The 13,097-nt window shown below is 41.1% G+C and overlaps 1 protein-coding gene across 1 annotated transcript in view; it reads right to left on the reverse strand.

Moving 5' to 3' along the window:
* The window catches only part of LOC147696807 (retinal guanylyl cyclase 2-like), a 408,956-nt gene that overhangs the window by 64,288 nt on the left and 331,571 nt on the right, over window positions 1–13,097 (reverse strand). Inside the window, exon 11 of the mRNA XM_086933248.1 lies at window positions 6,110–6,258. Coding sequence (XP_086789374.1) covers window positions 6,110–6,258 — 149 coding nt within the window. The remainder of the gene's footprint in view (window positions 1–6,109; window positions 6,259–13,097) is intronic.

The raw sequence follows: 13,097 nt of genomic DNA on the forward strand, positions 1-13,097 counted from the left end.
AAATAAATGGCTAATTATAATTAATCTCATACTATTTAAACATATACTGGTATATTAATGCTTCATTTCAATGACTCGTTTTGTAATTGTGGGGAAAAGGAATGCTGTATTGGCAGAAAGGCTGTTAGTTGCTTGAGAACACATTGAGAATGGCCCAAAAGTGTTTCCGGTAAAATGGTTAATGATCCTGTATTCTATACTCTAATGCTATTCATAACCTGATAATTAATTGTTTAAATATTTTGTTCCTTTTTCGGGAGTTACATTATAGAATTATGAAAAAATTATCTGGAAGATATTGTTGTAGCTCCTGAGGAAGACCCTAGAGGATATTTCATATATCCATCTTTTTGACTTCATTGATTGTGTTCATTGATTTTAATCTTGAGATTATAAGTAATATATATATATATATATATATATATATATATATATATATATATATATATATATATATATATATATATATATATACACACACACAGATCCGGCTCAACACCGGTGCATGAGGAGGCACTCACTCAGGCACAAGTAAGCTTTAAACCAACAGCTTTATTTTCAGCTCTCTCGTCTTAACCCAACGCGTTTCGTCTTCAGCCGAAGGCTTGATCACGGGTGTTGAGCTCTGACACGAGCCTTCTTTTATGTTCAGTGCGCAGTGAAAAAACACACAACAGTGAAATGCAGATGCATTGTGGGAAACGTAGTTTTCAACTATGAAAAACAGTGTTAAGGTGCTCATTTACAATAAAATTGCATTTGGAAGGGATTTGTTTTTAGGTTTTCAGCGGATAATTTATACAGTGATGACAGTTCGTTTTTGTTTCTCATGATTTTAAGTCATTGGTGACTGGCTGTCTTGCCATTCTCATGTAGTGATTCAAACCTCTCTAGTGAGTTTGTAATCATAATGAGTGGGATAAATGGTCATTGCGTTTTGCGGAATTGCAAATAATTTGTCTCTCTGGTGAGTTATGGATTCATGAGTTCGATCACTTCACAGATGTACGTGTAATTCTTCCGTTTGGTTGAGGATAGATAGATAGATAGATAGATAGATAGATAGATAGATAGATAGATAGATAGATAGATAGATAGATAGATAGATAGATAGATAGATAGATAGATAGATTGATAGACAGATAGATAGATAGACAGTTAGATAACTTGGCCGGAAGCTAGATCTTGATCCAGAAAGAGTGTGTTTTGTTATTTGGTACAAATCTGCTCAGTAGTTTTTGAGAAACTACAGTTTTAAAATATTTGTATATCTGGACAGTTGGGTATGAGGTACTCCACGCATCGCGGGAGAGCCAGTTATAAAATAAAGCCTTCTGATTGGCCCAGGGAGCTTTTCTTCTCTTGGACCAATTTGCTGTGATTGGCTGCCAACAACATGAGAAAAATGTTGCTGGCAGCCATTACAAGACTTGGGGGCAGAAGTTTAAAAACAATAAAAATATAAGGGGGCAAGGTAGGGATACCCTGCCCCCATATACCCTGTGGGGTGGGGGCCCAGAGGGTCGCATTAAAAACAAAAAAAGTAAATGGCGACCCACAATTTTGTTTTTGGTGATATTTTAGGCAGGAGGCGGAGTGGTGGCTCCCTCCCCGAGCCGGTTTATTCCCTGGCTATCCAATCCCCTGGGGCCGATTGATGTAAAAAAGTGGAGAGGGTCATGTGGCCCTAATTCTGAGCCTCTGTAGACTGCGAGATGGGGTCCCCTGGGGCCTATTAAGGATTGTGGAGGGGGCCTGTACAGCTCCATCCCCTTTTAAATAATGTATGGTCCTAGGAATGGGTCTCCGGTGCCTGTGAAAGCCTTGTGGCAGTGCCCCCTTTCAGTTCGTATTGGCCTGGGGGATGGGGTCCTTGGGGCATAATAGGGCTCGGGGAGGGACCCATGAACCCCTTCTCTTTTTAATTTAATTTGAACCCGGGAGGATGGGGTCTCCGTGGTCTAATGAGGCTCATGAAGGGAGGCTGTATGCCCCCATCCTCCTAATATTAGTGTTGCTTCTTAGGTCCCCTGGTGAGCACCGGAGCATCCATCTAAGATTTAAAGAGGCCCCGGGGAAAGGGGTCGACAACAAGCTCAGGGAGAGGGGCCGTGCGACACCCACCTCATTTACTCATTTAATTCGGCCCCACCAGATGGAGTCCCCGGAGCACATTAAGGCTCATGAAAGGGGGCCATATGCCCCCTCCCCTTTACAAATATTGGTTGGCCCGGACGAACGGGTCCATGGAGCACGAAGAGGCTTGTGGAGGGGCGGGGGGGCACACATCCCCCTGTGCACAGCAAAAGTCCTGGGGATTGGGGTTTCCCTGGCCCAAAGACCAATCCTATGCCGCACATACCAAAAGCCATGTGCAGCATAGGGTTGCAGCCAGTGGGCTGTTGGCCACAGACCAGGCTCTGCGGCCAACCCCTTGCCATGCATGGCTGAGGCCATATGCAGCATGGGGTTGGCTGCCTGTGAGGGTAGGATGCAGGACCTGGTTGGAAGCCAGTCCCGGCAGCCAACCCCATTCCACGCATGACCAAAAGCTATGTGAGGCATGGGGTTAGCTACCCCTGGTGAGATTGACTGCAGAGCCTGCGGCCAGGCCTTGCTGCCAACCACCCACTGCACACAACCAAAGGCTAAGTGAGGGGGTGGATATTATGTATGGTAGCAAAATATTTCTTTACATAAAAAAACCCAGGTAATTCACTGAGAAAACAAAGGTTAAAGTGATGCAATAGTTTGGAATTGTTATTAGATTTTGCTTTGTACAAAAAAATAGAAATTCACTAAAAATCCATTGGTTAAAATAATGTTATACTTAAGAATTGTAATGATATCTTGATTGCCTTAAAAAAAACCTTAGTAATTCACAGCAAACCAAATGTTAAAATAATGCTATAGGTGAAAATTTCAGTGTCAACATAACGTTTAAACTAAAAATAGCACGGTTTACTATAACTTGCGCCCCTACCATGCAATACTTACTAACTCACATATTACATTGCTCATGAAATGTTGTCTGACATCATTTATGACATCTCAAATTAAATGATTGATGACATCATTTAAGCTACTGCACTATACATTACTCTATAACGGAGTATGACAGGTTTGAAAGTAAGTGCCAAATAACTCAGTATAAAATAAAGCATTGATAATACCATCATACATTCAGCCCCCTTAAGTGAAGCAAGCTTCTGTTATGCACAAAACTGAGCCTATATCATATTCATGGGCACCCAAGTTCATATTAATAATCACATGTAGAACAGTACCCCTAATGCACCTGGTGTTCAATCTGTATACAACTGTTTAGAGAAAACCAACTTCCTCCAGATACGGAGCTTGTTATTTACCTAATGCCATACTACGGACAGCCTTTACCTGTATCAAACCCTTCACATTCAATGGACCTACATTAAGAAATCAAGAGGACATAAGTAAAAATGTGGGAACTGTAAATAGTGTTCATTCTATTGAGAGAGCGTTTGCAGACAGTGAAACGCTCATAAGAAATACACCACAGAGCATTAAAAAGTATCTACTACAAAAAGTGCTCACTCTATGCAAAACCTTTCGAAAGAGAGTATTCACTTAAAATACCACGGTCTGAAGGTGCTAAATGTCATACTATCTGCAGCCTTCATAAGGTGGTGAAAACTTTACAGATTGCGCATTATACATTGAATCAAAAGAAGGATGTGTACATAGTTTAGTACCTGGTGCAGACAGTCTTCTATCTTATGGAGAAATTGTTATGCTGATTTGATTCTATCAAGATACTCAAGGCTGCTTGCAATACTTAGAATCTACTACGTAGAATCTTTGCCTTGTTGGAAGCTTTTTCTGCAGAACCAAAAACTTGTGTCAAACATACTGGACACAAGTTGTCAATTGTCACGTGCACATACAGTTGCTCCTCAATACAAACATTTATTATGTGTTCAATACCACTACACACCTATGATTCATTAGCAGCACGTGTTTTGTAAACACATACACCAATTGGCTCGACATAGGCTGTACAAAATTAGGTGGAGAAGCAATATGGTACTTATCCGCTACCATTTAAACTATAAAACAAACCAGCACACTCATTGGATGTTGTCATCAGTGATGTGATCAATGATGTCATTTGAGATGTCATCAACGATGTAATAAATCATAGCATAGAACATGTGTTGAGTGATGTAATATGTGAGGTCCTAAGCAGTGCATGGCCAAGGTGCAAGTTATAGTTAGGTCTGTTGACTCTAATTTTGTTGACGCAGGCTATAGTTAGCTATGTTAACCACATTGATGCTGCAGATATTCCTCTGCTGTGCTGGACAGCAATAAAAACGGGTGTGGTCATGACAAGCTCAGCTCGTCATGAGCAGACGAGAGGTGTACCTCATGACGAGCTGGGCTCGTCATGAGCATCGAAGGGGTTAACTAAAACTTTAGGTGAATATCAGTGCTTCTGTTTAGTTCACAATATTACGCTGGCACTGAAAATTTCACCTAACTACAATGTCACTTTAACCTTTGGTTTTTGAGTAATACATCTATATATCTATCTATATCTCTATCTACATCTATCTATATACCTATATCTCTATCTATCTATCTATCTATCTATCTATCTATCTATCTATCTATCTATCTATCTATCTATCTATCTATCTATCTATCTATATATATATATATATATATATATATATATATATATATATATATATATATATATATATATATATATATATATATATATATATTTGGAGTATTATGCTGTGTATGAGAGAGGACATAGTCTTTATGTGAGTTGTAAGTGAGCTACCTCTCACACGCTAGTGTTGTGCTCAGGTGCCAATGTCCACATCAAAAGCACAAGTTTGTTTTGTTCTAGAAATCATTTTTGTTCATTTTTTGAATGTTTTTATTTTTTCTTTTTGTTATATTATATATATGAAAAAAAGATGAATGACAAAAGAAAATGAAAAAAGAGCATTCAAAATATAAACAAAAATGATTTCTAGAACAAAACAAACTTGTGCTTTTGATGTGGATAATGGCACCTGAGCATAAAACTCGCATGTGAGAGGTAGCTAGCTATGAAGCAACAGATCACTTTATATTACATGAGGGGTTAGGAGACGAACTACAAGACGAACTAGAGGATATTGTGCATCAAGTGGGAACCACACAAATACAATTTATACACATTACATTTCACATTTTCTAGGCACAGGGAGATTAAATGATTTGCCCAGAATCATACAATGTTGAGACAAGTGAAGTGGCTGGGATTTAACTGTGGGTTCCCAGGGAGGCAGCTCTAGCCCCTAGGCCGAATTTCCTTTCATTAACAGTGCATTGATTCCGACTAGTGAGCAGAGACAGTAGCACACTTGTACTGGACACATATGCAGAAAACGAATGCCGTTTGGAGAAATGTCCTACTGTCTCTTTCTTTCTCTCCCTGTTCTCTCTCTCTGTCTTTATAATCTGCTGCTGTGTTTTTCTGCCTCTATCTATCTCTTTCCTTTGTATCTCATCCCAGTATAGTACAGAACTCTTTGTCATTATTATATTCTATAAACCTATGCTAGCTAACTCGTATTCTGATTGGATATTCATAGAAGTTTGCAAACTGGAAATCAGGCTCCCTAACTCACACAAGATGTTTTGTTTCATATTTGAGGTAACAGAACCCCAACAGTCACTCCTGAAAGTGATGAAATGTGAGTATAGAACAGAGTATTTTACCTTATGTACATCTCTATACAGTTCAGGCTGTATATGCACATCAATAGGGCAGGGATATCTTAGACTTAATCAAATAAGATTCACAGCTATTTTTTGTGACTTACTTTTATAATTCTCCTGAATTCCAAGAGTAAACCAGAAATACTTCTGAATACAATGTGTACTATAAGAGTAAGTCACATTAAAATCTTTGCGAATCAGGCACACTGACTCCAGCAAATAACATTGGTAATAATATACATAGTTAAAAAGTCTTTTCTAAAATATGGTGTATCTCTTCCATGTTACATTAGCAAGGTTCATTGGCGAGCTGAAGATACATGGAAAGTCTTTGTTTTCATGAACCAACCTGGTCGAAGATCTCATCAAATGTAGGCCTTCGTTCTGCTTGCTCACTCCAGCACTGTTTCATCAACTGAATGCATTCCAATGGGGCTTGGTCTGGTGCAACAGTCGGTCGACATAGAGGAGGGGGTTTCTTCACCTTTCTTATAATTTCTGTGATAAAAAAAAGTTCCTGAAAGTCCTCTGGAACTTGACAGTTGACATAAATTTCACACAACAAACACAAGGAGATGATGGACAGAGCGCTAAAACCTTTCAGACACTCACCCCCAGTCACAGATCTGGGATTAATCTATCATCGTTCTTTAGATCACTTCGCCACCTCAATTCAGATCCAGCTATATGCAAATCATTCTTGACCCTGTGCCTCATGGGAACAGTCCAGCCTGAACCGCCAGGCCAGGTCTTCCCTGAACCGGAAACAAGCATCCTGGGACCAGATTTGGGGTAACACCCCTCATCAGTCAGGCTAGCTTGAATCCAGTGACAAAGTGAGCAAGGGTTCCAGATCTGAGCATACCCTGCCAACTTAGGGCAAACAAAGCAAACACATTTTCAGTTACCCCGAAACGAGTTCTATTGTCTGTGGCGGTCTAGAGGGAATACACAATTTCCAGCTGTCACCCCACCCCGCCAGTGGTCAGAGACAGGCAGCAGGCATCAAATGGTTAGGAGGAGTATAATGCCTGCCTTTCTAAAAATACTATTTTCAAAGTAGTAACAATAAATCTGACTTTACCATTAAAGAGGATTCATTGTTATTGATCCATAGGTATTAAACATGAGAGATCTACATTCTCTCTATTAGGAATTACAGCTTATTAGATGCAATAAAGAATCCCCAAATATATCCTATGGGAAGGGGAGGCCTCACAGTAGTAAAAAATGGGTTTGGGAGTTTTTTCACTACCAGAACTTTTCAAACTTAAAAGTACATGTCCTACTTTTTAAATACACTGCATCCTGCCGTACTTTAGGGATAACTCATATGTATTAAAAAGGAAGTTTTAGACCTGGCAAGAGGTTTAACTTGCCAGGTCGACATGGCTGTTTAAAACTGCAAACACAGGCTCTTGATTGGTAGGCATGAGACATGCTTAAGGTGCTACTTAAGTGGTTGGCACCATCAGTACTGCAGGCCCACTAGCAGTATTTAATTTACAGGTCTTGGGCACATGTAGTGCACCTTGCTAGGGACATATAAGTAAATTGAATAAGACCAAATGTTACCATGTTTAGAGGAGAGAGCACATGCACTTTAGCACTGGTTTTCAGTGGTAAAGTGCTCAGAGTCCTAAACCCAATAAAAACTAGAAAAAGAGGTGCAGGAAGGCTAAAAGTTTGGTGTGACTCTTCAGAGATGGACATTTTCCAACAGTTTTCAGGCAGAGAGCACAATTTAAGCTGACAAAGTAAAATTCACTCTGGCTTTGTCTGTTACTGTCGGGTATATCCTGGTGGTGAGGGATGGTAAAAAAAAGAAAAATGACCCCCATACCATAGACATTACTACCATAGTAAAGGGGTCATTAGTTTTTTATTTTTTTTAAATCAAATTCCAGCTTTAGGAGTTTGGATAATTAAAAACTTTGTAAAAGTTTGATGGCCAGCCATCATGTTTGATTGAATTATCCATCAAGCTTTTCCTTCATTGACAGGAACTCCCTTACTGGCTGTTACTTCCAATGTATATAAATGACTGCAAGGCCGGCAGACATCTCAAAATTTTAAAGGTGGATTAAAGGCAGGGTGGCTGATGTACAGTCTTCTCCCACTCTGTCTGACTTTATTACGTCCACCAACCCAGTAGTATGGCTGCAAACCTAAGACTGGTGCAGCTATCCAGGCCTACTATTGCCAATGGTTAAATATTCCAAAACATAGTAGATTTGCATACATTCACAAAAACGAATTTAAGAGTTTTTCTCTTCCAGGACATGCAAAACATTTTAAATGCATTACAACCCTGCACTCTGAACTGTTTAGGGCCTACCCTAGGGATGCTTTTTATGTACTTAAAGGCACACCAAAAGGTTTATTTTGCCAGGTCGAAATGCAGCCCTGAGACATGTTTAAAAAGCTACTTAAGTGGATGACACAAATAGTGCTGCATCCCACTAGTACCATTTAATTTACGGGCCCTAGGTACAGGCAGCACCACTGGACTAGATACTTAGAAGTAAATTCAACATGACAATTGTGTAGAAGCCAATGTTAATATGTTTTAAGGAGAGAGCACAAGCACTTTAGCACTAGTCAGCAGTGAAACAGTGCTCACAGTCCTAAGGCCATCAAAATCGAAGCCAGCAAGAACAGGAGAATTAAAGACAAAAGATTCGGTGAAAACCACACCAAGAATGTCAGGTCCAATAAGGGGTTGTCTTGGTTGTATTACAAACAGCACTGATCCCCTTTGATATCTGGAAAACGGTTCATTCTTGTCAGTTTCATACACTACCCTCACTGAGGGCCTGATTCTCAAAGGTAAACTTACACTTTTATGTAAGTTTATGATTGTTTGCAATTCACAAAAATATTTTACTTTTTTGTGTCTTTATGACTGCGGAGGCTTCTTCGCACATGAGAAGATAGTTTAGTCCTATCTTTGTATGGGCGGAGATTGCACAATCGTAAAGTTACTACTAGTAAAATACCTTTTTGAATAGCAAAAATCGTAAACATACACAAAGGTGTTTGTTTACCTTTGTGAATGAGGCCCTACGTGTATATTCAGTAGATCTAGATATATAATACAGGGCAGATTTTAGTGATGACCCTCTTGGAATTCGAAAAGAGGAAAGAAAGAGGAACAACACCAGATTCTTATTCCTATACACTTAAGGGCTGATTATAATGTCATGCTGAAAGCCTCAGAATGGCAGTCAAATTCCTTTAGACCGCGTCGGAAACCTATACGGCCGACTCAGTCGGACACAATTTCGACCGACCGATTATGATGCTTGCTGTTGGAAAGGAAACCCATAGGTCAGTCCGAATCGGTTCCGATTGGCATTCAGGAAATATGAGTCGGTCGAATCCGAATCGTACAGCATCTATGTAAAGTATTTCCAACCGATGGATTACGATGTTTGATTGAGACAGCCTTTCCAACTTGGTCTGTCCAACATAAAATGGCTTTGAAAAATGAGTTTTGGGCCCCTATCAGACCCCACTTCATCCTGAGGCCTCCGGTTGGGGCTCGTGGGGGTGCCCAAGGGAACCCCCCTGTGAAACCATGCACAGTGTGGCAGGCGCAATTGGGTGCCCGCCAAAGGGTGTAAGGTTTTTCGCAACCACCCCTTTTTTCAGTGGGAGCCTGTGTTGTCGGTCGGACCACAGGCTCCCATTGAAGTCAATGATAGACTTTCCGAGGAGTGTTCGAAAGCATCTTAATCAGTTGTGTGAACCTGCCGAACGCAAGTCGTCTGAACCAATTCCGACAAGGAGTCGGGCGGTTTGCTTTCCAACCAACATCATAATGAGGCCATAAGGATTCAAGGTGAGAGAATCTAGGCTAAATTCTAAACCAGGGAAAGATCTAGTGAAGAATCAGCTACATTGTGAATGGGCTTCATTTGGAGTTTATAGTATTCAGTTCTTAAGGTAGAGGGCCATGGTGAAGAGTAACCCTGGGTGGAGCTGGCCTAGTAGTACTTTGTGGAATTTCAGTTACTACAAAACTCCATGAAATTCAGCGGAGTACCGTGGCTTGCAGAGTCACATATCCCCCCATACCCTTCTGCACCCCTCCTACTAAACCCCTGGCCCGCCCTGCCGCCTACACCCTTGGCCTCCACACCTCTCCCACTAAACTCACTGTTTCCCCTCCTCCCGCGTATTGTAAGGATTGCACTGCAGTAGTGCTGGCGAGGAAACTTATCTTGCTTCTTCCTAGTTCCAAGATGTCCTGCTCCTGCAGCACCACTTGTCTTCTGCTGCGCTGCTCTGCCGCTCTGGAATTAATTAACAGGAAACCAGAAAGAACTGCAGTGCACATGGCGTACTGCGTGAAGGCATGCCTGACGTCAGGCATGCCTTCATGCAGTACGCCATGCGCACTGCAGTTCTTCCTGGTTTCCTGTTAATTAATTCAACCGGAGCAGCAGAGCGGCGCAGTTGAAGGCAAGTGGAGGCGCAGGAGTAGGCAGGAGCACAACACCAAAGGTAAGTGCTACTCCGATCCACTGCGATTGTGCAGTTTTGGAAAACTTCACACTCCGTTTGGAGTGCGGAGTTTTCCAAAACTGCACAATCGCAGTGGATCGGAGTAGCACTTACCTTTGGTGTTGTGCTCCTGCCTATTCCTCACAAAATCCGTAAACTTATCTGGCGGCGAGGAGTTATCAGCCCAGCCTTAGTGACGAGTCTCTAGTTGTTTTCATCTAAAATGCTCTTATAGTGGTGGCCAAGCAGTAGTAAAATATGCTCCTGTGTCACTATGTGGCCAAGTCATTGGAAACAATCACAACCACATGTAGTAATTTGATTGAGTTTCTCATTCTGCTTCATCTTTTATGCTCTCAGTTAGTGTTACCATATCATATCGACTTTTTATGCTTTTGTATGTTGACTGGTCATCATCCATCGCAATTAGTTGGAAGGGTGATATTCGAGTCTGCTCCGAATTCCATTTTCCAGTGGCATATAAGCAGTGGTTTGCGAGTGCAATTGTGGTAGCAAACACATTTTCCGTTACCAACAAGTCAAAAAGGTTGGTAATTTACTCGCAAAGTGGAAGCATCCTCGTCTGCCCTTAGGGAATCATGTTGGGCAGCCTCGGGCGAGTAGACCGTGACTTAGGAGACCACTACATGCTCCCCCGCTGTGTTCTTAAAAGGGATTTTGTTTTTAAAGCAGCACCTGTTCCTTCAATGGGAAAGTAGTGCTTTAAACATTTTTTTATCGTTTGGGAATGTAAATGCAAGGATGATAGTCTGCTGTTCTTTGCAGGGAACCATCCAAATATTGGCAGCCAATCACAGGGATTTGTATATTCTAATTATAATTCATTATGCAGGAATTTTTGTGATACCCTTTAAATATGCAGTTTGCAATGTGACCCTGTACCACATGGCCACATTGTAAATTGCACACCCATTCACAAACCAGCCGGTGTCCAAAGTGCACATTGTGGTTTGTGAATGTTCCTTAATACATGGGGTCTTATGTTATTTAGATGACAGTTAAATACTGTATTAATTTAATAGTCCAACATATACTTCTGTATTTCTGAACTGATCTAAGTCCCATTCACATCACTTCATTCACCACTGTGTATTGAATTAAAGGGCCTGTATCAAAATTCCACATTTTTTCTCAGGGAAGACTTGTGTAGAAAGGTATCACAAATGGAAGAGTGTGGTAGTGTTAGGCACTGCCATTGTGTGGACAATCTGAACCTGAATGAATCTGAGTTCCAGTATGATATATCCAATCACTTCTAGACCTCTAGGGGCCTATTTACAAGATACTGATGCAGTGCTGTACAACATGTCGCCTTGCTGTGCCGTGCTTGCCAGAGGTAAAGGGCAGGAATGTGCCATATTTAACCAATACTTACTTAAACGAAAAAACGTTTTTAAGTTAGAAAAATATTTATTACATTCCAACCAGGCATGCTTATTCAATGCCAATTATTTTGACTTTTAAAGTATCTTTTTTAACATTAATAGGCAGAAATTAAACGGACTGTGCATTATCAATTTCGAGTCATTCAGTTGACCATATTCCCCATTCTTTCGATTTGTTTCATTCATTGATTCTATATGTATATGATATTGGTGTTTTGTTATGTATTAATTTCTTTGTACGATGTTTGATGTTTTATATATTATTTTGACATTGTTTGTTTCTATGTGTATCAAACCAATTGTACAGTGATGTAAATATTGATTGCACAGTCCTTTTAATTTCTGCCTATTAATGTTAAAAAAGATACTTTAAAAGTCAAAATATTTGGCATTGAATAAGCATGCCTGGTTGGAATGTAATAAATATTTTTCTAACCTAAAAACGTTTTTTCGTTTAAGTAAGTGTGGTTTAGGCAATTTGTGTGCTTTATACTTAAAAAGGGTCTAGCCTTTACCACGTTTTCATAGACCTATCTCCTTTGGGCTCCGTATTTAACCAATATGGCACATACCATCCTTTCCCCGTGCATGGCCGCTGTTTCTGCAGTCGGGCGCCAATGCAGGCATCCTTGCACCACGGTGCAACGGTACCTGTGTTGTAGGCAGGATTGTGTTTGTGATGGAAGGGGCACCTTCCTGCACAAAAACAATCCATAGAGGCATTTTCCTCTTTCTTTGTGTGCTGCAGCAGACATAGAAAGAGGAAAAAAGAAGAGAATTAAAGATATTTCTCCTTGTTACGGTTCACCGGGGGATGTGTATCCTATTGGTGTATTCCCAGGTTTACCAGATTTCGTAAATCTGGGAAACCGTAAAAAATCATGGGATTTGCATGGGAACACCCACCGCATCGCACAAGGACATGCCTCCTGTGAGCAGAGTAAAGCATCACCGCGATTTGCACTGCGTTGGGTTACTCCAGGTTTATGAAGCCATTCAAAGCCACACAATGTGGCTTTATGTGGCTGCATAAATCTGACTTAGAGGATGCAAAACTCATACAACTCGCACGACTCATCCTGGACATCCCTCGCCACAACCACATCTCTGCCCGCCTGAGAGACCTTCACTTGCTCCCCGTCAGCAAGAGAATCACGTTCAGACTCCTCACCCACGCACACAAGGCTCTCCACGACTTGGGCCCCAAGTACCTCAACATCCGCCTCACATTCTACACGCCAACCCGTCAACTCCGCTTGACCAGCCTCGCCCTCGCCACCGTCCCACGTATTCACAGAGCCACCGCCGGAGGAAGATCCTTTTCCTACCTGGCGGCCAAGACATGGAACTCCCTCCCCACCCACCTACGACTAACCCAGGACCATCTCTCCTTCAGGAAACAACTCAAGACCTGGCTATTCG

The sequence above is a fragment of the Lissotriton vulgaris genome, chromosome 8 (genome assembly GCF_964263255.1).
Source record: "Lissotriton vulgaris chromosome 8, aLisVul1.2, whole genome shotgun sequence".
In the NCBI taxonomy this organism is placed as follows: domain Eukaryota; kingdom Metazoa; phylum Chordata; class Amphibia; order Caudata; family Salamandridae; genus Lissotriton; species Lissotriton vulgaris.